This window comes from Sceloporus undulatus, chromosome 2 (genome assembly GCF_019175285.1).
Source record: "Sceloporus undulatus isolate JIND9_A2432 ecotype Alabama chromosome 2, SceUnd_v1.1, whole genome shotgun sequence".
Lineage (NCBI taxonomy): Eukaryota > Metazoa > Chordata > Lepidosauria > Squamata > Phrynosomatidae > Sceloporus > Sceloporus undulatus.
In genome coordinates this window covers 15,726,129-15,753,858 of record NC_056523.1, presented here as the reverse complement: position 1 = coordinate 15,753,858, position 27,730 = coordinate 15,726,129, and the positions used below count along the sequence as shown (strand labels likewise).

At 41.3% G+C, this 27,730-nt stretch overlaps 1 protein-coding gene and 1 pseudogene across 4 annotated transcripts; one reads left to right on the top strand and one right to left on the bottom strand.

The window, feature by feature from the left end:
• Nucleotides 1–1,769: 1,769 nt before the first annotated feature.
• LOC121921065 lies at nt 1,770–13,125 on the bottom strand (annotated as a pseudogene).
• Nucleotides 13,126–14,498: 1,373 nt separating this feature from the next.
• On the top strand, nt 14,499–26,249 carry LOC121921077 (galectin-1-like). Of its 4 annotated transcripts, none has more exons than XM_042448570.1 (5): nt 14,499–14,692; nt 16,521–16,907; nt 23,213–23,292; nt 24,117–24,288; nt 26,018–26,249. In XM_042448570.1, the coding sequence occupies exons 3-5, from the start codon at nt 23,216–23,218 to the stop codon at nt 26,162–26,164; spliced, it is 396 nt and encodes a 131-aa protein (XP_042304504.1). In that variant the 5' UTR covers nt 14,499–14,692; nt 16,521–16,907; nt 23,213–23,215; the 3' UTR covers nt 26,165–26,249. The 4 variants fall into 4 exon arrangements, with proteins under 4 accessions (XP_042304504.1, XP_042304503.1, XP_042304505.1 ...); XM_042448569.1 differs by lacking the exon at nt 14,499–14,692 and adding an exon at nt 14,796–14,851; XM_042448571.1 differs by lacking the exon at nt 14,499–14,692 and having other exon boundaries at nt 16,213–16,907.
• Nucleotides 26,250–27,730: the final 1,481 nt, after the last annotated feature.

Here is a 27,730-nt window from a genome sequence, read left to right as displayed (position 1 = left end):
TGAGGTGGAATCTCTTTTCCTATAGCTTGCATCCATTTCCTGGAGCTTGTATCCATTGCTCCGGGTTCTAGTCTCTGGAGCTTCAGAAAACAAGCTTGCTCCCTCCTCAATATGACATCCCTTCAAATATTTAAACAAGGCTATCATATCACCTCTTAACCTTATCTTCTCCATCAACATTTCCATTAAGAATCTTAACCTCTGGACTTCAAGGAAATGTATATAATAGGAGGATAAACCTTCCAGCTTTATAATCTTCTACAGTCATCCCTCCATATTCGCTAGAGTTAGGGACACAAGCCCCCTGTGAATATTGAAAAACCGCAAATAACAAAAACACCATGTTTTTACCTGAGAGGATACCTCTCTAGGAATCTCTAGGTCTTTCAGTGCAACTCTGTGGTCAATGTCCAACCTACACTGACCATAGAACGGTGCTGGAGGAGCTACAAAGGCCTAGTAGAGGTCCTTCAGTCCAACTTTTAGTTAAAGTTGACCATAGAGTTGCACTGGAGGACCTAGATATTCCTAGAGAGAACAAATTAATAAAATCCGTGAATAATCAAATCCGCAAATATCAAAGCAGCAAATATGGAGGGATAACTGTATATATTTATTAAGTAGAACCATTAGCTTTTCCACTTACAAACTCCTTGTGGAGGATCATGGACATCTCAGTCTTGGTTTGTTATTTCTATAGACATTTCATAACCTAGTCATATTATTTCTTACCAGAGATAACTCTCAGAATTAACGCACATAGGACTTGCAATACATAAACATGGACAGGAAGATCTACTTATACAATACTGAGGCATTGCAACTCATAGTTTACCTGTTGGTGAATCAATATATAGGCATTTATAAACATTGCAGTCATTTGGTAGTACAGTATCTCAGTATTTTCAATGCACTGCATTATAACTGAGAAGTCTGGATTTTTACAAAATACAGTTCTAAGAATGATGATGATGATGATAATTATTATTATAATTATAACGTTATTTCCACTTAAGGGTGGAACATCAAACATATACAATGAAAAGCAAGAACAATAAAACATAACACTATAAATACACACAAAATCCCCAAAGTTCCACCAGCCACTCCCCATCCCAGCAACCTCAGGCACAACTCAGCAGCAATAATATTGATAATGTTTAGAGCCCTCCTCTCTTCTCTGGAGGGTGGTGGCGGCGGCGCTTTTTCTCCCTGATGTGCTGGCTTCCTCAAGCCGTCCCAATTATCACCTTTCCGGCAGGGGAGCAAGGGACAGCAATGCTGGTTCCGCAACTGCTGGTTCCACACCAGGAGCCCTGGTGGCACAGTGGTTAAATGCCAGTACTGCCGCCACAACGCTGCAGAATTGTGAAACCAGAAGCCACAAGATTGTGCATTTGATCCCAGGGCTCCAAGGTTGACTCAGTTTTCAATTCTTTCGTAGGTAAAATGAGTTCCCAGTTTGTTGTGTGCAATTGGTTTACACATTATAAATCACTTAGAGAGTACCGAGTTCATAGAATCATAGAATCGTAGAGTTGGAAGAGACCACAAGGGCCATCCAGTCCAACCCCCTGCCACGCAGGAACTCTCTATCAAAGCATCCCCTGGGACAGATGGCCATCCAGCCTCTGTTTAAAGTCTTCCAAAGAAGGAGACTCCACTACACTCTGATGAAGGAGTGTGTTCCACTGTCGAAGAGCCCTTACTGTCAGGAAGTTTCTCCTAATGTTGAGGTGGAATCTCTTTTGCTATAGTTTGCATCCATTGCTCCAGGTCCTGTTCTCTGGAGCAGCAGAAAAGAAGCTTGCTCCCTCCTCAATATGACATCCCTTCAAATATTTAAACAGAGTTCACTATGAAGTGCTATAGAAATGTAAATGCTATTGCTGGCTATCCCTGGGGAGTCTAGAACCTAGTCCTGGAAAGATGTAGCTTCTCTTCTCAGCCAGCAGCCAACAATTCTTGGTAGAGAGGCCACAGTAAGTGGAAGATGGGAACAGCTATAGCCCTCTGTTCTCTGGAAGAGCGGTGAGGTAATTCTTCTCTCTGATGTGCAGACTGATGATAATACTTTTCAAATCTGGCTTTTTTTCCCCTCCTACATTATTTCGGATTGGGTTCCATAAGGCAATACATGCAAGTTTTCTATTTTTTAACCTAACCATGAGTTTCTAAAGTATAACATAGCTATAAGCTCAGCATTGTTCCACTGCACGTCACTAGCCGAAATATCAAATACATCTCCTACAGTCAATGTTAAGAGCTAGTTGTATTTTCTACATCATCATTACTCCAGAGAATCTTAGCTTTTACAATACAGGGTACCAATTTCATGTTATATGTTTAGCACAGAACAGGGCTAATAATCCCGGCTGATTCTACTTATTATCTCTTCCTGAGACAACTTTTCCAACAGATTACTCTGTGCTCTTTCTTTTAATCCAGTTCAATCACCCCCCCCCCCCCAAAATCACAATGTTGAATTTGGACCAACTGGGTATTTGGTGTCTGATGTGCTACTTTCTATCTAAATCTATGGGGTCCTTTAACAAGGAATCTCAAAGATTGGCCAGTGTGTAGATACAGTAAATGCACAGTGCCCTTGTGAAACCTGAACCCATCATTTTCCAGTCAACAGTACAACGTAGCCACTATCCAGGTAGGAGTTGCATGTACTGTAAATTCACAAAAAATGATGCTATTTTTCACCCATCCTATTAATGGCCAGGGTGTGCAGATTCAAGAATTTTTTGCCTTGCAATAGTTCAGAAATCACCTTTGCCATTTGCTTCCCATGTAACAGAATTCATCTCAGCAAAACTTCCAGGCCTTTCTAGGTTAGGATGGAAAACACCTCTGTGTAATTTACAGCACTGGAAAATGAGTATCAAACAACAGAAATAAAATTAGATGTATACAATGATACAACAAAATACAATTATATCATACTCTATATATACTGAAATGAATTTTGTAGACTAATTCCTCTCTTCAATGGTTTCTCCTTTGACTGAGCATTTTTCATATTTGTTCTGTCTGTAGACAGTCTGTTATACTGTACAGAGTTGCAGGCTATTTATTATTCTATCAATGGTTATGTTTCCACATATTACATAATTGGTATTATCTTCTGAGCATGCCACATGTTCTAAGCTTGTAAAAAGAGTAGAAATCTGAAAGACAGATCAGCTGTTGATATATTTTCAAACCAATCTCATTAAATAAAAGGTATACTATCCATATTTAATTCAGCTGCTCTGGTACCGATTCTTCCCACTCCACCCAGCACTTGTTGCTGTTGTCTGGAAAAGCCAGGTTTTCTTATTGTAGCTGTTGTGTGCCATCAAGCTGGCATAGATGTACAGCAACCCAGTGAAGGGGAGACGACCCAAAGACCCTGCTATTAACAGTCTCATTCAGGTCTTTTAAACTCGGGGCCTTGGTTTCCTTGAGTGAATTAATCCAGCTATAATGTGGCCTTCTTCTTTTGCTATTGTCTTCAGCTTTACTGAGCATTTTCCTCTTTTCCAGTGAGTCCTGTCACTTCACATTACAGTCAGCCCTTCATATCGACAGTTTCTTTCTCTGTGGATTCAGCCATCCACAGTTTGAAAATATTCCAAAAAGATATAAATTCCAAAAAGGAAATCTTGATTTTGCTATTTTATGGAAGGGACCCCATTTCGATACACCATTGTGTTTAATGGGACATGAGCACCCATGAATTTTGGTTTCCACGGGGGATCCTGGAACCAAATCCCATGGGACACCAAGGGCCTATTGAATTCCCAGAGTATGATAAGCCTCAGTTCAATCAGCTTAACATTTTTTAACCTGTGTGGATTTTTTGATGGGAGATAAGAGTTCCACTCTGCCTGAAGCTCTTCCCACACTCCAGGCATTTAAAAGGTTTCTCTCCAGTGTGAATTCTTTGATGTATGTTAAGTTTATCCTTTCTCCGAAAGTTCTTTCCACATTGCAGGCATTTAAAGGGTTTCTCCCCTGTGTGAACTCTCTGATGTGAAATAAGCTTATTCCTCCAAGTGAAGCTTCTACCACAGTCAAGGCATTTGAAAGGTTTTTCCCTCGTATGCATTCTCTGATGTTTAGTAAGTGCCCCACTTACATTGAAGCTCTTCCCACACTCCAGACACTGAAATGGTTTCTCCAAGGTATGAAATCTTTGATGAAAAACAAGGGATTTCTCCTCCAGGAAGCTCTTCCCACACTGCAGACACGTAAATGGTTTTTTCCCCAGAGTGAGTTCTTTGATGGGAGTTGTAATGTGCCTTTTGCCGGAAACTTTTCCCACACTCCAGACATTTAAATGGCTTCTCCCCTGTGTGAATTTTTTGGTGTACAGTAAGGAATTCATTCTTCCTAAAGCACTTTCCACACTCCGCACACGCAAATGGTTTCTCCCCAGTGTGAATTCTCTGATGAGAATAAAACTGATTCCATTGCTGGAAGCTCTTTTCACACTCAAGGCATTTAAAAGGTTTCCCCCCAGCATTCACACTAGATGGTTTCTCTCCAGCATTTACATGAGTATTCTGATGTGATGTAAGCATCTCTTTCTGTCTGAAAGTCAGTCCACACTCTTGGCACTGAAATGGTATCTCTCCAGTGTGAATTCTCTGGTGTATGGTAAGTGTCCCACTCTGAGTAAAACTTTTCCCACACTCCAGACACTTAAATGGTCTCTCTCCAGTGTGAATTCTTTGGTGAGAGGTAAGGCTTCCATTTAATCTGAAGCTCTTTCCACACTCCAAGCATTTAAATGGTTTTTCCCCAGTGTGAATAGTTTGGTGTGTAGTAAAGCCTTCTCTCTGGCTGAAGCTCTTTCCACACTCCAGACACTTAAAGGGTTTCTCCCCAGTGTGAATTCGTTGATGTTTGGTAAGTGTCCCACTATCAATAAAGCACTTTCCACATTCCCGACACTTATATGGTCTCTCTCCAGTGTGAGTTCTTCGGTGTACAGTAAGTTTTCCATTCTCAGTAAAGCTCTTTCCACACTCCAGGCATTTAAATGGTTTCTCCCCAGAATGAGTTCTCTGGTGTGAATTGAGTGTTTCCCTTCGTAGGAAACTCTTTCCACAATGCAGGCATTTAAATGGTTTCTCCCCAGTGTGAATTATTTGATGTCTGATAAGCTTCCCACTCTGAATGAAGCTCTTTCCACACTCCAGGCAGGGAAATGGTTTCTCCCCAGTATGGGTTTTCATATGGTTATCAAGGACTGATCTATGAGCAAACCTTTTCCCACATACAAGGCACTCATTCCTTTTCTCTCCTTTTTGCTTTTTTTCATGGTTTCGAATTTTAGACAAGTCTGCATTGCGAAAAACTCTGCATTTGTTTTTGGTCTTGATTTGTCGACCTCTTTTCTGTTTCTTCATTTTCTCTTGAGCTGAATTATTTTCTTCCATGATTGGACATTTAGCCTTTCCCCTCCATATTTGATGTCCTTCCCTGTAATCTGCTGTGTTCTTCATATCCTCTGCTGAAACGGAGAAAGAAAATACAACATCATACAAACGCAAAAGCCAAGAAACTTTGAAATAATTCAATAAACCCAATTAAGTAACATGGAGAATAACAGAATATGAAAGTTGAATGTGACAGGAGATTCTGTGAAATGCTTGTGTGGAGCGGTTGATCGATCGTACTACTAATGAGATTCTACTGACTGAATTGACATTTACTTCCAATCATATAGAAAATATGCTTAAGTCCATCCGTAATTTGTTAGGCATGCAGCTAATTAGAACTGGAAGTCAGAAGAACACCCAGACATTTTTCCCTATTTTGGAAAGAAACAGAATAGGTGGGACAAAAGCAACATGAGTAGGTCCAAGTGCAATTCTTACTATTACTGGCTTCCCACCAAGTATGTAAGGCACACTCAAATCTGTTATGTGTACTAAGATGGAAGCTTCCGGACTGAAAAGCATAGTTCTACAGGGCACCTCAAAGCTAGGTATTTAAATTTCATTTCTCAAATATTAAAGCCAATGGTGCATGGTTTGAATATTGTACTATGACACTGGAAGACCAAGGTTTGAATCACCATTTGGCCATGGAAAGCGATTTGATTTGAAGGCACACAACAACAAAAACAACAATCCTCAAATATCCTCTGACTTCTGACTGGAGATAACAATAGAATAAATTTGTGTACAATGAATTCCCCAAATTTTTTCACAGCAAGAAAGTAAATCCAGACACTGCTAAAGGGTTGTCTTCTTCCAGATCAAAAGGCAGATGGTAAAGCTCTGGAATTTTTCTCCTGAAGGCAGAGGGCCAGGGGGTAACCCAATCTCTCTATGTAGGAGGTTGGACTGGATGGCCCTTGTGGTCTCTTCCAACTCTATGATTCTATGGTTTTAAGAGTGCTAATTAACACTTGGATCTGAGCTGGGAAACAAATCAGGAGCCAGTGGACGTAAAAAGGCAATGCGACCCTAACTGCAGTTTCCTGACAGTAACAACTCAACAACCATCTGTATGAGCTGCAATAGCCACTCTTCAAGGACAGCCCCAGAAAGAGCACTCCACGTGAGTCCAGCCTGCTTTTCCTTGCATTCATTCCTCTCCTGCACTCCAAACACTGATATTTTTATCCTAAAGATAAAGGTATCAGATCTCTACCATAACATAGCCTGACAGAGCAACACTCAGGATGCAAGGAAGTGAAAACAAAAACTTATTTTCAAAGATTACTTCCAAATTCCACATCTCAAATTGTCCTGAGAAGGAGGAAGCAAGTCTGTAGCAATCCGTCTGACAACTCAGAAAACTGAGGTAGCGCCAGGATCAGTTAAAGCACACTCCTGCCCATGTCTCCTCAACAAATTGATTTTCCCTTTCTTTGAACCAGGCAATCAGGCCAGGCTGAAGCAACAGAGAATATTCTTGTAGGGGGACAGAAGAAGAACAATGGATACTTCTGGTTTTGAGGGATTCCAAGCTTATTGCTGTTGTATGCTTTCAAGTCGTTTCCAACTTATGGCAACCATAAGGCAAACCTGTTGCAGGGTTTTCTTGGCAAGTTTCTTCAGACAGAGTTTGCCATTGCCCTCCTCTGAGGTTGAGAGAGTGTGACTTGCCCAAGGGCAACCCAGTGGGTTTGCATGACCAAGCTGGGTAGCCTATCTCAGTTTCCCAGAATAGAATCCTCAGACTTGAAGCTACTTTCTTTTTGCATGCTTCAGCTGTGAAGTACTTCTGTTCCACTCCAAAGCATGGTATGCCACATTGCTCCCCATGTTGTCAGTTATCCACTTGCATAGTTTTTCTCCTGACTGCACATGTTATATCCAACATGCCACACGCACACGCAAGAGTTCACATTCATGCTCAGCTTGAACCTATATGTCCTCCTCCAAGAGAGTCACCAGAATAGTCACGGTATGCATATTGAGGTGGGAAAGAGAGCCTTACCCAGAGATGCCACCATATCATAATTCTCCAGCATGACTTCCCTGTACAGTGCCTTCTGACGTGGAGACAGCAGGACCCATTCTTCTTCAGTGAAATACACAGCTACCTCCTCAAAGGACACTGAGATCTGAAACGAAAAAAAGATACACATTCTCATCACATTATAGATAGATTACCCTTCTCAGTCTTAGAAAAGTCCAGAACAGAATGGTGAAAACCTATCATCATGAAAATCATTAATTAAAATCCTTTACTTCTGACCTCTGCTTCTGAATATTCCTGTGAGTTCTTATTATTGCCTGATATATAGATTTTCAAACAGGCAGCAGACAATGCTTTGTCGGGTGTACTGTTATACACTGGGCCACTCCTCCCATCTCAGATTTTTGTTTCAGACTCTACTAGCACCAATGAAAGCCAGTTTGAGTCTTTGACTATGATTCTTGGCCATGCAAACCCAGTGGATTGCCCTGGGCAAGTCAGACTCTCTGAGTCTCAGAGGATGGGAATGGCAAAACCCCCTCTGAATAAAACTTGCCAAGAAAACCCCATGAAAGGTTTGTCACACGTACCATACGTGTTGATTGTGTTGTTCCTGCAGAACTGCAGAGCCACGTTGTGTGTGTATCTATACCTGGACATGGGGTGATCATGGCCTTGGACAAAGAAGTCTGGAAGCCAGACAGTAAATGTGTATTGGCAGCACCTGGACAGAAAAAGGCTATGTTTATACAGCAGCCTAGCTAGGGCCCATGAGAGTGTAAAATGGTAACAAATCCAGCTCTCTCTGTGTGAGATGGTTATTGAGAGTTGAGAGTTTTGCTTTCAGTTTGTTCCATGTGCTCTGTAAGTGATGTGTATTGTTTTTGTCTCCTGCCTTCCTCTGTAAATAAATCTTTGCCGCAGCTTCCATTATACTTGGGAGTATCCAGAAGTCCTGTTTGGATACTATATCATCCACATGGACCCACAGTGTGACAAGGTTTGCCTTAGGGATGCCATAAGTTGGAAATGATGTGAAGGCACATAACAACAACAACAACAACAACAGTACCTGCCAGATATTTGGGGAGGGGGACCCATCATATTTCCCGAGCCAATATGGCCAGTGGCTGGCATTATGGGGAGTATTATACAAAATATCGATAGGTTACCAAGTTGCCTACACCTTGTCTAACCTAATCTAACTTGCCCATAAACAGATTGCCAAATTAAAATACTACAAGTGGGATTCTCAAGATGTCCTTACTGGGAACATTACACGTTCCTCTCATCTCATCTCTCATCAGTTTTCGGCTCCACTGCATCCATTGTGGGATTCATCCTGGGGCAAAGGCAGATGAGTCTGGTAAATGAGTCCCATGATTACACTGTCATCATAGTTGTTCTTTGTTGTTTTTGTTGTTCTTGCTGTTGTGTGTGATGTTGCGAAGATGGGAAGTAGCAGGTGGGATATGGGAGATTTCATGTATATTTATAGTGTTAAGTTTTACTGTCTCTGCTTTGGATTGAATCTGTTTGGTATTACGCTCTTCAGTGAAAAGGGTGTTATAAATAAGCATTATTATTATTATTATTATTATTATTATTATTATTATTTTACTAATACCTTCATGCCTCTAGTTGGGCTAAGGCCACCAAGAGCACATTAAAGGCACAGCCGCTTTATGGGAAAGGTCCTGCTTGTGGGCCACCACTTTTTAAAAACTGAACTGCTATAGTGGATTTAAGAAATGGCATTTTTGCACTGTAACTGAAAAAAGAAATTAAATATTTCAAAGGAAAAAATTCCCTTCAAATTATAGCAGCTCTTCAAACCATGCCCTAGTTTTAAAAAAACATAACAAGAACTCTACTTCAAATCCAAGGAATACCTAGAAGCAGCCTACAAAAAGAGTAGGCTTTTTGTAGACCTGTGTACATCTACAGCACTTCATAAATAAAGTTTAATAATAATAATAATAATAATGAGTGGGTGCAGAGATGACAACAACCAGCAAAACCCGAGGACTCATTAAGAACTCATTCTTCTTAAAACAATCTGCAAAAGCCCATGTTAGCCTAAATTTAAAAAAGAGGCTAGGATGAGACATTTGGGTGCTTCCCTAGGCAGTCAAATGTTCAAACAAATTACAAGTGAAATCCATCCAATCATTTCCTAGTGGACAGCTTTGACGGCTTCAAGCAAAGTAAAGGCAGCAGTTAACCGGAAAGTAAAAAATTAAAGTTGTTCCTTGCAACGTTCTCAAAGATGCCTCCCTTACCTGAGCAGGCTTCATAGTATTTCTTTCTGCTTCAAAAAGGATCTAGAACGTGCCACCAATATGTTGCCTCTACCTGTGAGAAAGTGAAAGAAGAACGGGATGCTTTTATTCTGTAAACATGTTTTCTGTCCTGTTTCTCTTATCTTTAAAAAACATCTCCTCTCTTTCTTGCCTTATCATCGCAGATTAGCCTTGATTTGATATACAAAGCCCTCGAAATGTGAGGAACAAAACTTTCATTTTTCATCCCTCCTCTCACTCAGCTTCTTCCCACCTTGAGTTTGTGATAAAAACATGTGTCTCTGTGCATGAGCATGAAAGAGAACTATTTTTTTGGTTATATTTAAATAATGCAGATGAGCAGAACATATGCCACATGCAGTCCCTATCAACAGCCACAACAGATGGGTTGGGAATGATGCAATAAACTTCAGATGTTTATGGAAAACACTTTGCAGCTTCTCCTGGCAGTGACCTCTATACTTCCAACTAACTAAACCAACCAAATTCAGCAGTCATATACACATCAACTGTAGTCATATATAACTAGATAGTATTGGATTAGCTAGTGTGGTGTAGTGGTTTGAGCACTGGACCATAACTCTGGAGACCAGAGTTTGAATCCACACTCCACTGGGTGACCTAGGGCAAGTCAAACTCTCTCAGCCTCAGAGGAAGGCAATGGTAAACCCCCTTTGAACAAATCTTGCTAAGAAAAATCCCTGATAAGAGATTTTAGGTTCTTAGTTCTTACGTTCACCATAGGTTTAGAAAGGACTTGAAGGCACGCAACAACATGTGAATTACAGATTCCCCCTAAAAAAACATGCACACTATTTTTCTGCGGCAATCTGAGGAAATAAATGAGTATTTCTTGCTGTATGAGCCAAACTGAGGAAACTACCACACTTGGTTTGTCAGGGCTGAGGAAGTATGCTATGACATTTCTGCAAAAAACATTTCCTTCACAATGCCACTTATTCCCCATAATGAGGCCAAAGGCATCCTTTCTATGGAAGGTCCAATTTCTTCCATTCCCATTCACGACTATGTGTGATCTTTCCCATTATGCACACTCACTAGCGGGTCTTCCAGGTCAATTCAGTTTGGTTCTGGGTAGCTTCTGAGTGGAAACCATCATGGTGTAGTGGGTTGCGCACTGGACTATGAAGAGACTAGGAGTCTGAATCCCCACTCTACTATAGAAATCCAGTGAGTGGCCTTGGGCAAATCACACTCTCTCAGCCTTAGAAGCAAAGGCAAACCCAAACAATTCTCCAAACAAATCTTGCCAAGAAAGCCCCACAATGGGGTTGCCATAGGTTAGAGAAGGCACACAAAAACAACAAATTCTATATCACCAACCAACCAATAATAATAATTCATGTATTTTATATATACAGTCACCCCTCCTTTCTCATGGACTTTAGGTCCATGGTCTTGAATATTCACGGACGGGTGACCTCTGTTATTTTCAATGGGGTGCACCCCTGCAGCACACACCCTGCGCTTGCAGGCATGCACCCCATTCAAGTCTATGTGAGTCTCTGTTTTTGTGGGAGGCGGGTCCGAAATGGATCCAGTGTGGTTTAGGTTGAAGGAGGACACTGGGACACCAAGGTTCAAATCCCTGCTCAGTCATGGAAACCCACTGGATGGCCTCGGGCAAGTCCCACTCTGTCAGCCTCAGAGGAAAGGAAGGACAATAATCTTACCAAGAGAGCCTAGGAGAGGGTCCCCATAAGTTGGAGTTGACCTGAAGCCACATAACAAGACCAGCCACCTCTTCTTAAATAACTTATTCTACAGATAAGTAGGCTGACACCCGTTTCAAGCATCCACAGTGGAGATGCATCTGAGGAAGCAGACCAAGGTGTTTATCAGACGAGCTCTTAAAGAGGTACTATTCCAGTGTGACTCCTCTAGCTGCCTCCTGTTGCATCTACCTAAACTCATGCTACAACTTATTTTGCACAAGTGCTACAAGATCCCTTTGCATACTGGGATCTTGACTAACATACTGGGATCCAGACTAACACATCTATGTCTCTGAATCCAAAGTGGGCGTCATGAAAGGGCACCTATTTTTTTTAATGTCTATTACTGTTGTATTTCCCCCTCCATGGAGGGGAAAGGGCTCTTGACTTTGTAAAATCAATGTGGTTTGATGGTTGAAATGGGTGACCGTGGGCAAGTTTCTCAGCCTCGGAGGAAAGCAACGACAAAAGGAATAAAATCTTGTTGAGAAAGCCCTGGGAAAGGGTGGTCTTTGGGGGGGGTGTCAAGGGCATCCTGGGGATTTATGGAAGTGCTGGGGGGGAGTTATGGGGGGCTCTATTATTATTATCATCATCATCATCATCATCATTACTATGCTTATGTTTATTTATATCCTGCCTTCATCCCAGTACAGACTCAAGGTGGCTAACAAATCTAAAACAGTCCAAGTTAAAACATTAATTCAAAGAATTAAAAACATTACATTATTAACATTTAAAGTTTAAAACTTAAAAAACAAAACAGCATCCCTGTCAGCAGTGATGGCGCCATCCTGGCCTCCTTAGGGAGGGAGGGAGCTCCTGAGCTTGGGAGCAGCCACTGAAAAGGCCCTGTCTCTTGCTCTCACCAAACGCACCTAGGGGGTGGTCAGACAGAGAGAAGGGTCTCTCCCAATGACCTCAATATTCTAGGGGGCTTGTAGAGGGAGATATGTTCCTTCAAAGAGCCTGGACCCAAGTTGCATAAGGGAGTGCTGGGGGTCTCAAAAGTGTATGGGGGGGCAGAACACTCAGAAGGGCTCAATGGCACCTGGTAAGGTTCTTGGGGATCCTGGGGAGCTTGAGGGGGGTCATGTGAGGCTCGAGGGGATCCTGGGGGCTCATGAGGATCCGGGTGGATTTGAAAAGATCCTAGGGACTCAAGGGGATCCTGGGGGGCTCAAAGGTACTCTGGGGGCTCATGGGGGTCCTGGGAGAGCTTAAAGGTGCTCTGGGGGACTCATGGGGATCCTGGGGGGGTTCAATGGTAACCTGGGGGGGGGGCTCAAGGAGATCCTAAGTGGATCCTGGGGGAATCGTGGGGGTCCTGGGGGAATCATGGGGATCCTGGAGGGTTCATTGGGGTCCTAGGGGGGTCTCACTGGGGCTTGGGGGTTCTCATGGGGATCCTGGGGGGTTCATGGGGGTCCTGGGGGTCTCATGTTGGTCCCATTGGGGGTTGTGCTCATACCCCTCCTCCTTCTGCTTGCAATCTCCCCCAGCTCCAGCCCCACTTCATGGAGTCCAACCGGGATTTGGACTCACCAAACAATAATCCCCCGCAGCCACTGATGGAAAAGCAGCCCGGGATTTCCTTCTGCGGGGGGGGGGGGGGGGGGAGAGACAGCAGGAAATGTCTAATTTGGGGAGGGCTGTCCTCCCTTCCGCTTCCTAGACAGACCTCTCTAGGAGCAGAAACGCGGTCCCTTTAACTCTTCCCAGGGAGGAGGAGGCTGCAGAATATGCTGTGCTTCTTGCTCTGAACACTCAGGCTGCAGCCACTCTAAAGCCCATCCATCTGCTTACATTTTGCAAGAGCTCACTGCTGTTGTTTCAAGAAACAAACTAACTACAATTACCCAAGAGAGTAGTTAGATCATTTGTTAGTGGCAACTTGCTTTTGGTGGTTTTTATACATACACATAATACATTCATGTTCAATAATATAGAGCCAGTGAGGTGTGATGGTTTAAGTGTTGGACTATGCACTCTGGAGACCAGGGTCCGAATCCTGTCTCAGCCATGGAAACCAATGGGTGACTATGTACAAGTCACACTCTCTCAGCCTCCTCAGGGGAAGGCCATTGCAAAAAACCCCATGAATAGGTTCACCTTAGGGTTGCCATAAATCGGAAATGGCTTGAAGGGACACAACAACAACCACAACCAAGTTTTTATTCTTTGTGTTTGTATTTTCCATCTCTGTTCCATAAATTATATGTATATTATATGTATAATATATAAATATATATGTGTGTGTGTATACATATATAAAGTATATGCATATTTTATTATATGTATATGTGTGTCTGTATATATAAATGTGTATATATGTTACATATATATATATATATATATGTTTGTGTGGATGTGTATATAGATTATATGTATATTATATGCATTATATATGCATGTGTCTATATATATGTGTGTGTGTGTGTGTGTGTAAATAAATTATATGTATATTGTATTATATAGTTATATATATGTATACATATAAATTTTATATATATATATATATATATATATATATATGTATATGCATTATATGTGTGTGTGTCTATATATGTGTGTGTATAAATTATATGTACTGTATATGTATATGTACATATGTATGTGTACATATAAATTAAATGTATATTATATGTATTACATGTATGTGTATGTATATATAACATGTACATTATATGTATTAAATATGTGTGTGTGTATATATATAATACAGTATATGTGTGTATCTATGTATATATAAATTATATGCATATTATATGTATTATATATGTGTGTGCATGTATATATAAACTATATGTACATAGTATATGTAATTTGTGTTATTACAGTATATGTTACAGCGAATGAATGAATAAAAAGAATACATAAAAAAGAAAAGTTGTGTTGTTTTTGAAGGGGAGGGGGAGGGTGCCTAATAATAATAATCTCAGGGAAGAGCCCCTTCCGCTCTCCCTCTCCTCCACTCCGGAAGCGGAAGGAACCTCTGGAAATGTTTATTCTACTCTTCCAGATTGGCTGAGCTGGGGCTAGAAGAGAGAGTGGCTGCTGGAGGGGGAAAGAGAGGCCAGGCTGGCTGGCAGGAAGCCCTAGGGTTGGGCTTTGGAGGGGCAAGGAGAGATGAAGGGCCCTCCCTGCCCCACATCTGCCCTTTTTTGCCTTCTTCCTTGGAGCAGGATTAGAACACACAGCCCACCCCAGGGTCAGCCTATTGTAAGGGGCTTGAGAGTTAGACTGCTACTCTGGAGAATCCCTGCTCAGCCATGGAAACCCAGGGCAAGAAGCCACACTCTCTCAGCCTCAGAGGAAGGCAAAGGCAAACCTCCTCTGAACAAATCTTGCCAAGAAAGCCCCATGAAAGGGTTGCCTTGTGTGAGTGTGTTTATAGAATCCTAGAGTAGACCCCAAGGGCCATCCAGCCCAACCTCATTCTGCCATGCAGGAAATCACAATCAAAACAGTCCTTGTGACAGATGGCCATCCAGCCTCTGCTTAAAGACCTCCAAGGAAGGAGACTCCACTCCACTGTCGAACAGCCCTTACTGTCAGGAAGTTCCTCCTAATGTTGAGGTGGAATCTCTTTTCCTGGAGCGTCTATTGTTCTGGATGCTGTTCTCTGGAGCAGCAGAAAACAAGCTTGCTCCCTCCATGTTGAAGTTCATTCTGTTAGCTTTGGCCCAGCTTTCTAATCTATTTAAGGTCATTTTGAATTTTGATCCTGTCCTCTGGTTTATTAGCTACTCCTAATTTGGTGTGATCTGCAAATTTGGTTAGCAAGCCCCCTGTTATTTTATCCAAGTCATTGATAAAGATGTTGCATGTCTTTAATTTCTGACATATGGGGGCTGTAAGGTGAAACTATCATGGGGTTATTGTGGCACGATTTGTTCAGAGGTGGTTTGCCATTGCCTTCTTCTGAAATTGAGAGAGTGTAACTTGCCCAAGGTCATCCAATGGATTTCATGGCTGGAAGGGAATCAAATCCTGGCCTCTATAGTGCAACACTCAAAGCACTATGACTCAAAGTCAGGAACAACTCAAAGGCCCACAACCCAAAGATGCATTAATGTGAGAGCCAGTGTAATGGTTTGGAGGTTGGACTAGGACCAGGACCCTGGCATGTGTGAATCGTTCTATAATCTACATGAGGCTGAATAAATGCTTTGTTCAAGCCAATTCACATTTGGTAGATGCACATATATAGCCAAAGTCATTATTAAAATATTTCTGTACACAGACCTATGATTTTAGCACACAAGTAATGGAAATCTATTAACCTCATGAACAAAGTCACCAAAAAACAAGCAAGAATAATATATTTCACCTGTCAGGTGTGACAAATAAAGTTCTTCTGGGATCTTCTATGAGTTTGGTTCTCCTAAAACAAGCTATACTCTAAGACTCTCCATGTTCCTTCTTTATGCTGGAACAGCACATTCGCCGCCTGTTAATCTTTATGGGTAATGTGGTATCCACTGCTGAATCATATTATATACAGGTTGAGTCTGCCTTATCCAAAATGCTTGGACTAGAAGTGTTTTGGATTTGTTTTTGTTTTGTTTTTTCCAAATATTTGCATATACATAACAAAATATCTTGGAGATGGGACCCCAGATCTAAACATTAAATTCATTTATGTTTCATATACACCTTATAGCCTAAAGGTAATTTTGTACACAATATTTTAAATAATTATCTCAGCCACCCATGTGGACAAATACTTTTGAATATTTTGGATTTGGGGATTCTGGATAAGGGGAACTCAACCTGTAGAAACGTTGTAAATGCCGTCAGTAAAATATTGGTGCTGCATTCACATGCAGGGATGCTTTCCTTTAATACGCAAGGATCAGAAAATCATCAAACTCATGATAAAACCTAGGTAAAATTGAGGGCAAGTTGATAGATACAGATGTCACTTTTCTAAGCTGCAAGCCATGCCGACACTTTATGCACTGGCTAAAGTGGGATATGCTCACAGACACATGTATATAAAACAACTTCCCTTTTTAATCTTGAAATTTTTGTTGTTTTTCTGCAGCAGACTGATATGGCTACTGCTTGAAAGACAGCAGGCCTCAAGGAGAACAGGATGTGAGGATTTGTGTCCATGTGCCTGCGCTGCGCTGAAGAAATGGGGAAGAGTTGTGTGGCGGCGATAAAGGCACCCTTTTTCTAGGCCAAAAAGAAGTAGCAAAAGAAGTGGCCCAGGAAAACATTGGATTGGGGCCATGGCATGCAGTTGCTGTGGCCCTGATCAAGCGCTCAAAGAGGTGGCAGCAGACCGGTCCTTCAGGGTGGTCTATTTCACCCCTAAGTTTTTATTTTGACATCACAGTCAAAATTTCTATGGATTCTGACACTATCCAAGATTCCATATGATCCTGACTTCAACTTGACAGCCCTGCATTTCTCTACCCAGATAAAGGTAAGATGTTTTGTGCTTTAAGCCTTTTTAAAATTGGCAGTGGGTTAAAATTGCTTAAAGTGGTGTCATAGCATTATAACTGCATAGTATGGATGGGCCCTTAGTATTCCATTGGGCCACTGAGCCACCCGGGTTGAGTCTCATCGCTCTCTAGAAATCAGTTGCAGTTAACTCTCCATATCCATAGATTTTTTAATCCATAGATTAAAGCATCCACAGATTGAAAATATTTTTTAAATCCAAAAAGCAAACCTTGATGTTGCCATTTTATATACAGTACTGTATATACTCATGTCTAAGTCTAGAAATTTAGGTCAAAAAATTGACCCCAAAAAACTGAGTCGGGTCAATGTAAGTAGTGTATCTTAACTCTTATTTAAAAGAAGGAACCATCCTCTGGTGAAAAGCAAGAATATAAACTGTCCTGGAAGCACTGACCCCCTCTACTCTCTCTTCCATCCAGCCTTAAGGATGAGTACAAAGAGTTATGTCTGCTGGAATTTTGTAAGTTCTTTGACATTGTTTTGTTTTGCTTCATCCTTTAGATCCTTTGCTACATGCCCCTAGGTTTTACCCTTGACCTATCCACGGGTCATAGCAAAATCCATAATTTTGGCCCGAAAACTTGTCCTCGACTTATGCATTATAGTCGAGTATATACAGTAAGAGACACTACTTTACTATTGCATTTAATGGGACTTGAGCATCCATAGATTTTGGTATCAGTGGAGCGTCCTGGAACCAAATCCCAGTGGATACCAAAGGCTCACTGTATTTTATATAATAATACTAATTTATTCGCTATTCCCTGTGCTCCTGATGAGCAAATGCCACGGCAACTAGCAGAAAGGTAACAAGTAAGTATTAAACATCTGACACACCTTGCCATGTAAAACACTTTTGTTGCCTCATTAATTTCAGCCGCTTCCATCGCTTCATTATGGCTTGTGCTTTATTCCTCTAGGAATAAAGAATTCTTGTATGCTCCAAACCAGAATTTAGAGAACAAGGTGATGAGAGACGACACCAATTACTACAATCATAGTAATTAACTTTTCCCAGTGTGATTTAGAAGCATGTTTTGGAAAGCAGTGGAAAATAATAGCTGGCTCACAGTACCTGTCAAAACAGGTTCATACAGGCAAAGTACTGGAAATTTTAAGCATTGCTTTCTTATTTTAAAAACGTCTGATTATAATTAGCAAAGACACAGGTGGGAACTCATTTCAATTCCAAAGTCATGCAGATGGGTTTTGCAAGATGAATTCACAGAGGGCATAACTATACAACAGATTACATAATAATGATGATTAAAATGTTTTTAAGTGCCTTCAGAACAAGGCTTTGCGTAGTTGCTGGATTAATGCCACTTTAGCTGTGATTGATTTCCCCAAAGAATCCTGGAGTTGAAGTTTGACAATAGTGATGAATAAACATAAAATTTCAAGCTGAGTCTTCCTGGACAAAACCAAGGGCCTGTCTAGCCCTTGTCCAGCATCCTGATCCCACACTGGCCAACCTTGGGAAGCCCATTGCTCATGTATATGTGGATTATATGTGGGTCATGGGTTCAAGAACACTCTCTTCCTTTCATTTCCCAGCACATGGTATTCAGAGGCATGCTGTGTCCGATCCGCGAAGTAGCGCATGGCCATCCAATTTACTACTCATCGCTCCATATAAATGCTAGCAGGATTGAGTGCTGTACTACAGCTCAATGAAGATCTAATGAAAGCTGACAGTGCTTAAGGCTGTGCAGTGGTCCCTCCGCATTTGCTGGGTTTAGAGGTGCAGGACTCCCATGAAAGTGGGAAGATCGCAAAGGAAAAAAGACAACACTATTTTTAAATTTTATTTATTTTACTTGAGAAAACAATTCTCTAGGAATCTCTAGGTCCTCCAGCACAAATCTTTGATCAACATCTGGATGATGACCATAGCATTGCACTGGAGGACCTACAAATTCCTAGGGAAGGGTTATTGCTAGGTCCCCCAATGTGACTTCTGGCATAAGTTGACCATAGGTCATGCTGGAAGACCTAGAGATTCCTAGAGAAAACACATTAATCACATCCATGAATAATCAAATCCACAAAAGTCAAAGCCACAAATATGGAAGACCAATGGTAGTCTTATATACATTTGTTGTTGTGCGCCTTCCCATTCACTCCAACTATTGGCAACCGAATCATAGGGTTTTCTTGGAAAGATTTATTTCAGAGTAGGTTTGCCACTTCATTCCTCTTAGGCTGAGAGAGCATGACTTGCCAAAGGCCACCCAGTGGGTTTCCAGAGCTGAGGGGATATTTGAAGCCAACGATGGACCCACATTGTAGAAATAAAGCACTTCAACACCACTTTAACAGTCATGACTCCATCCTGTGATTTGTAGTTTCGTGAGGTATTCAGCCTGACCTGTCACCAAATGACAAATCCTAGGATTTTGTAGGATAGAGTCGCAGCAGTTAAAATGGTGTCATACAGCTTTATTTCTACAGTGTGGATACACCCTTAGTCTCCCAGAGTCCCGGGGTGTGTCTACACTGTAGAAATAATGCAATTTGACACCACTTTAAGTGATGCAGCTCCATCCTATTAAATCCTGGGATTTGTAATTTTACAAAGTTTTTAGCCTTCTCTGCCAAAGAGTGCTGGTTCCTCACAGAACTACAGATCCCAGGAGTCTATATGATGGAGCCGTGGCAATTAAAGTGGTGCCAAACTGCATTATTTCTACAGTGTAGATGTTCCCCTAGGACTCCAATGCTCACAGCAGTACACCATGCTGGCTGTATATACATTTACTTGGGAATAAACCCCATTGAGTTACTTCTGGGTAAGCATTTAAGGAATGCAAACAAAAATCCATCAGTGATACCATAAACAAATCATTTCGTAGCACAGTCCCATGCTGTGCTATAACTATTATTAACTACAAAAGTAACAAAAATTACAGTAACACCTGAAAAATTGGGAAAATCAAGGTTTGATATTTGAAATTTATACTTTTTTTGAACATTTTCAAACCGTGGATGCTTGAATCCGTGTATAAAAAATCCATGTATAAGAAGGACCCACTGTATAAATGGATTATGCCCATCTCTTCCCTGATCGGCTGTGATAGGAGTGGGGCAGTTAATGTTAAAAGTAATTAGTTACAGTTATCATGCCATGTTTTGTTAGTTTTTGATACAATTTTAAAAAATAATTAATTAATCACCTGTTTCCTGAAAGTAGCTAATGAGTATCTTTTAGTTACTTCTGAGAAGCATGCAGCTATCTTAATTCAACACAACACTGAGAACTCCCTCTGAAGAAAAATGCCAAGAAAACCTCATGATAGGTTTGCCTTAAGGTTACTTTTATAGTTACTACAGTTATAGTTGCTGTTGTTGTTGTGTGCATCCAAGCTATTTTGACCATAAATCAAAAATAGCTTGGAGGCACACAACAACAGCAACAACTATAGTAACTATAAAAGTAACTAAAAGGTACAGTAACATTTGTAAATGAGCAATTGCATCCCCAAGAATTTGAAACTGCAGTACAATGTAGTTACAGGTTGAGTACGTCATAGGCAGGTTTATTTTATTTTATCTATTTTAATTGCTTGTATGTTGTGCAGTGCTGTGTAAATTTACATCGCTTTATAAATAAAACTTAATAATAATAATGATGATGATAATGATAATGATAATAATAGTATCTCTTATCCAGAATTCTGAAATCTGAAATATTCCAAAATCCAAAGCTGTCCACATGGGTTGCCGAATCAGTGACGCCTTTGCTTTCGGATGGTTCAATACACAAACGCACACATTTCCTGCACAAAAATATTAAAAATATTATGTAAAAAATTACCCACAAGCCATGTGTGTAATGTTTATCCAAAATATAAATGAATTCTGTATTTAGATTATTGCTATATTTTTATTACATTATTTAAAGATGCAGGTCCCATCTTCAAGTGATCTCATCATGTATGTGCAAATATTCCAAAACCGGAGGGGGGAAAACAAATCGAAAACACCAAGCATTTCGGATCGGATGACATTGCATCCACACTGCAGAAATAATCCAGTTTGACACCACTTTAACTGCCATGGCTCAGTGCTGTGGAATTCTGGGAATGGTAGGTTTGTGAGAAATTTAGCCTTCCCTGTCAGAGAGCTCTGAAGCCAAACATTGAGCCACGGGAGTTAAAAGTGACATTGACCTGGATTATTTCTGCAGTGTGGTTGCATCTACACAAAGAATTACTAACAAACTATACTCTTTGTAACATATTCCTTGCAAGCGCTGGCCAAGACTAGGGCAGAAATTATTGAATGAACTGAGACATGGCCCTAGCTTTTACTGGCCAGTTGCTTTTGCTGTGATTTCTTGGTTTGTGCCTCATTGGCTGGAAGGAGGCAGCGCCTTTGGCCACTCTTTAAAGCTCAGATAGAGCAAACAAGACCTTTTTGTGCCTGCCTACAATTGAGAGTCACTTCCACAATGGAGACTGTGAGTTGCCTGTATAGTATTAGGATGGGCTGAGGAGTAGACCTATGCAACATTTAATTAACTTAATTTATTAGTTGCTTTGTTTTAATGTCATGATTAGGTGGGGTAGCTTGTTGCACATTTTAGTGTTAGATAGAAGGGAGTACAAGTTGGATAATCCCAAAATAATAGTATTTTGTTTTAATTTTTTTGTGTTCAGCTGTATTCTGTTGGGCGGGGGGTCAATGTAGGTTTTCTTTTTTTAATTGGAGTCAATGTAATTTTCAAAACCCTTGAATTTTTGAATATTGCGTGCAAGCTGGCTTGATCTTGAGGGGGAACTAACTGTTTATTTCAGAAAGATAGCTATGCTAGTCTGGAATATCAGTATGCAAAGACATTTTGTGACATTGTGGAGACTGGTTCCAAGCGCAATGCAGAAATAATCCAGTTTGAGGCCGCTTCCACTGCCCTGGCTCAATGCTCAGGAATCCTGGGGATAGTAGTTTCTTGTGGCACCAGAGCTCTCTGATGGAGAAGGCTAAATGGCTCACAAAACTACAGATCTCAGAATCCCCTAGCATTGAGCCAGGGCAATTAAAGCAATCTGAAACTAATGTGAAGTTGAAGGCTTTCACTGCCGGCTGCCATAGTTTTTGGTGGGTTTTTCGGGGTATGAGGCCATGTTCTAGAAGAGTTTTTTTCCCCCTGACATTTCACCAGCATCTGTGGCTGGCATCTTCAGAGAATGCATTCTCTGAAAATGCTGCACATTTTAAAACGTTAGCTCTGAAAAAGAGGACATGCCTGGGAAAGGGAGGGTTTATGGAAACTTTAGGCCAGAAGCAGCTGGTGTTATCTGCCAAAAGTCAGTAAACCACACCAGTGTTGCTTGAGGGAGTCGAGTAGCAGGACTTGAACAATTAATCTGATCTGGCCTTCAGGAGGCTTGGTGACATAATCTAAGAACTACGAGTTGCAACAATAGTTCCAAAGACCAAACTGATAAAGGCATTCCTAAAAGGGGAGCTTCTTGGGGCTAGGAAAGAAATCCTAACAGGTTGTAGCAGAGAAACCCAAACAAAGGATCTTGCCTCCTTCTTTTACTCATTAACCTCTCAGGGATAATCAGCAATGAGCTTTATTTATGACATTATAGATTCCAGGTGAGTCACTACACACTACAGAACACAGCTGATCTCATCTGGATTCAGAAACTAAGCAGGGCCAGATCTGGTTAAAACTACTTCCTTCCTTCCTTATACGGTACCCCACCTTTCTCCCAACGTAGGGACTCAAGGCAGCTAACAACAGATGTCAAAACAATGCAAACTAGAAGTGATACAAAAATGTTGAAAAGCAGCAATATAAAGGTTTTTAAAAAAATAGTTAAACAATGTATACAGTTTAAAACATTAAACATTTAAAATATTAAAATGTAATATTGGGAGCCCTTTAGGCCTCTTCTGCTGATCTCACCTTAGTACACTCTTATTCCCCCCTCCATTATTGTTCTGTGCCTTCAAATGGCAACACCATAGGTTTTGGGGGGAAAAGATTTGTTCAGAGGTTGCTTGCCATTGCAGACGAGATGAAAGAGTGTGACTTGCCAAAGATCACTGGATGGGTTTTCAGGAGTGAGCAAGGATTTGAACCCTGGTTTCTTAGGGCCTTGAAGAGAGGTGGGAAAGAAATGATGATGATGATGATGATGATGACTTATTATTAAAGTTCGGGAAACTTACTTTTTAAAAAACATTGCTAGAGACAAAGTAGACTCCAATATTTATTTATTTATTTTGGTGCTTGTTCTTCCCCAGCAAATGGCTCTTTCCCACTTGTCGATCAAGCCTGGAGATTGCATCAAAGTGAAGGGGAAAGTTGCACCATATGCAAAGAGGTTTGTATTGATGTTATATTCAGAAACGTCTGCCTTTGGACTGGCTTTAAGGCTGATCCACTTCTTTTCCGGTTTTGAGTTGCTAGGTTGTCAGGCTAGGACCCTGCATCAGTTATGCTCTGTCTTACATAACTGATTTGAAGATGTACATGTGGGATCTTAATTTCAAACCAAACACTCTGTTTCTATTTGTGAAAAAGGAGATTGTAAATTCCCTTGAAATCACTTGCGCTCTGCTCAGATGTTTTGTCTCCAGGTGCAGTATTGTCCCTAGCAAATGGTGGTCCTTTACTCCAGCAGATAAAGTACTTCACATGCTAGGTGTGAATCACATTGAACAGTGGTTTAAGTTAGCTATGGGGTTTGGGGTTTTTTGGCTTAGCCATAAATTGGTCACAAATGACTATAAGAACAATGGTTTATTTCTTCCATCTTTGCTCTATTTTTCCCCTCCTGCTTCAGGATGGGGGAAAGCCAAGCTATATAACATAAATTCAACAATGCAAAGTTGTTAGGTCAACAGCATACTTTGGAATTTAATTGTGGTTAGTGGTGTTTAGCATAGGACTAGGTCTTCAACTTACTTTTTTTGGAATTACAGCTCCCAGAATCTCCCAGTGATAGCTGTGCTAAACCTCAGGGGACTTTTAGCCCAAAAAAGTAACTTTCCTGAACTCCAAATGGACTAATATAGAACTATTTTTGTTCAGTCTTTGTGGGTGAGCTGTAATGAAGAGGCTAGGCCTAGACTCCACCGACTTATTACATTGGAGTGCAAAATGTGCATTGCTTCTTGTGTCAGATGTTGCCCCTCCCTTTGCCAGTTTTGCCCTGAACTTGGGCCAAGACAGTTCGAATCTGATTCTTCACTTCAACCCTCGTTTCGAGAGTCATGGAGATGTCCAGACCATCGTGTGTAACTCCAAGATGAGCGGAGAGTGGGGTTCGGAGCTGCGGGAACCCATCTTCCCCTTTGAATGTGGAGAACAGACTAAGGTGAGTCAGAGAATTGGAAGCACAGAAGTAACCAAAAGAAGGGGTAGTGCTCTCTCCTAAGTTTGGATGACTCTTTGGAAAGACATCCTCCTTAGTCCCTACCTTATAACTCAAAGAATACCATAGGCATAAAATGTCCTCATGCTTCTTCTGACCTTCCTGGGTCTCAGGAAGTGTTACAATGACATGCAGAGAGGCACAAAGAAAGCCACTACTCTCCCACTTTCTTTTCTCGTGTGATAAGACTATGTCTTGTACCAGAACTGGGTGTAGTTCCAGGGCTCCCCAAAAGTTCTTTTGGTGCCAAAAGTTCTTTGGGTGTAGTTCCAGGCCTCCCCAAAAGTTCTTTTGGTGCCTCATACAGACAGACCAAAATAAAGCTGCTTTGGATCACTTTGGAGGTATGCTGTCCTTTTGCTAATGGAGAGCAGCATTCTCTCACAGGTAGTGGCAGAATCTGGAGCCTAAAAAACTAATTCTACTTAGATCATCCCTGGCTAGTGACCGAATTCTACCTAAATAGGTCCACTGGATTGGGTGGTACCCCCTCCAGGGCAAGGCCAATGAAAGATGGCTTCCCGAGAAGTACATCGTGTAGAAAGAAGCAAAAAGAAAAATGCAAGTGCGCAGGGATGACCCATCTCCTCCTAATAGCTATGGAACTATGCAAGCACATTAGCAACAGAGAAAAATTCACATCCCTAGTCTGCTCTCAGCCTTCAGATCTTTTTCCAGCCTCAGACTGCCAAGCTAAGGCAAAAAGTATATGCTACAAGATCACAAATGCAAATGGTCTCTTTGTCTGTATTGAGCAGCTGTTAACATTTGGCTATGATCCTAACAAGGACTCCAAATCCCATCTGCGCAATGGCAGAGGCAACTCTACACTAAAAATCCATTACAACATGAGGTGGAATCATGTAACCCTCCAGATTTTGTGGCAGTACAATTCCAAACATCCCTGTAGCCAATAGAACCAATGACGAGGAATGTTGGGACATCTAGATCATCTAGAAAGGCTACATAAGCCCCACTCCTGCACTACATCTGCTGTGACTTCCTTGGGGATTGTTGTTGGAAGTTTTTCAGAGTGGCCAGTGATCCTTAGTGTCCCCTTACAAAACCTTAGTTTCTAGGGAAGAAGGGATGACAACTCCTCCCTTCAGGAACAAAAAGAGCAACAATCTCAGGGATGGATCTCATCAGTTAGCATGCCATGGGATAATACACTAAAGACATGGAATTGTAGAGTTGGAAGAGATTGCGAGGGTCATGCAGTCCAACCCCTTGCCATGTTGTCTGAGGAATGAATTGTAAGAATAATGGTTTCTACATCTTTGTATGATCCCCCTAAGTCAATGATCCCCAGACTTTGGTTTCCCAGATGTTTTGGACTTCACCTTTCAGAATTCCTGACTGTTGACAATGTTGGCTAGGGCTTCTGGCAATTGAAGTCCAAAATGTCTGGAGGACCAAAGTTTAGGAAATGTTGCTCTAGGTGATGAAAGTACTTAAACTGCAGCTTTCTAGCAAAGGATAGCCAGCATTGTGTAGTGGTTTGAGTGCTGGACTATGAGAGACCAGTATTCAATTCCCCACTTGGCCAGGGAAACCCACTGGATGACTCTGGATGAGTCACACACTCTCAGCTCCAGAAAACCCTATGAGAGGTTTGCCCTGTGGTTGCCATAACAACAACAGCTTAATTTCCTGGTTCTCTCATCATCAGATCTGTGTCCACTTTAATGCTGAGGAGGTGACCGTGAAGATAGATGAAGGCCATGAGATCAAGATCCCCAATCGGCTGGGGTTTGAATCAGCAGAATACTTTGCAGTGGAGGGAGACATCAGCATCAGATCCGTCAAGTTCGACTGAATTGTAGTTGGACTTCCTTTTTCATATGTCAGTTCCTGACAGGAAGAACTGTAAAGAACTGGAAATAAATACAAACATGTTACTAGACAGCTGTCGGTGTCATGTTGCTAAACCTTCAGTGCTATGTGTATGGAGCCATGATAGCAACCAAGGTAGCAACACTCACACACATACACATATGCATGTGCTCTGTTACTGAATTATGGCTAATCTGCCACACAGGCATACCCTTCAACACATTACATATAAAATCTGAAAGACTTGGCTAAGCAATATGAACGAATAGACAAGATGGAAAAAGTTTATGAGGAAAAAACACAAAAGCTAGGAAAGATTGCAGCAGTTTGCTTTTGCTTGTGCCTCCTCGAAAGGGCAAGAAGCTACCCCTCCTCTCCTCCCTGCTGAATTAATGGAATACAAACTAGTTCTGTACATTGAACGTAGTTTGTGTCAACTGAAGTAAGCTGAAGGCTTAAGTCCAAAAAACACTGCGGAGCCGCTTTAGCTGGCCTGGCTCAATACAAGGGAATTCTGGTAACTAGAGCTTTGTGAGACATTTATCTTCTGTGTCAGAGAGCTCTGGTGCCATAATAAACTACAGTTCCCAGGATTCCTTAGCACTGAGCCAGGGCAGTTAAAGCATTCTCAAACTGGATTATTTCTGCAGAAAAGCATGGAAAGTGGGAGAGAGAAACTCGGACATTTTAAAAGCAGCTAGAAAAGTGGAAAACCAAATATTGAGACTGTACCTGCCAAATCAAGAGAGCTGGTGGGTATGTTATACAGGCCAAAACTCCCTTATCCAGAATCCTGAAATCCTCCAAAATCTAAAATTGTCCACATGGGTGGCTGTGATAGCGACCCCTTTGCTTTCTGATGGTCCTGTGTTCACAAACCTATGTTTCATGCACATAATTATTAAAAATTATACACCTGTGTGTATAAGGTGTATCAAAAACATAAATAACTACATGTTTCGCTTTGGGTACCATTTCAAAGATACCTTATCATCAGTATGCAAATATTCCAAAATCTGAACAAATCCAAAAGCCAAAACATTTCAGATAAGGGAGACTTGGCCTGTACTTGGAAGTGATCCTAGGTCACTCTGTAGGCAAAAAGCATGCACGCTCTATCAATGGATTTGGCTATTCTTCAACAAAGGAAACATCTCTCACGTGGATCCTAAAGCCACAGGGAGGAGGTGAAATAGAAGGTAGTCCTGACTGCAGTAACATTAGGCCGAGTTATATTCACCTCTTCTTAAATGTGGGCTGACGTTTTAACATTTTAAAAGGTAGAAGCAACCCCTGATGTAAGATGGGTCTCCCTTCTACTACCTCCTTTTCCCGTCCTGTGTGAATGCAAACAATGTGAGGGGTGTTATCTGTGGTATGCTGAAGTGGGAGGAGTATTCACATTTGCACAGAGAAACCACGGACTTGTGTGTTTGTGGTGCACTTGTGTAACTGGAATTTCTAGTGGGAGGAGGCAATGCAGATAACAACCTTCTGGAAACAAAGGCTCAGCCCTTGAAAGTTCGCCTTCTGAATGCTGCAGAGCCTG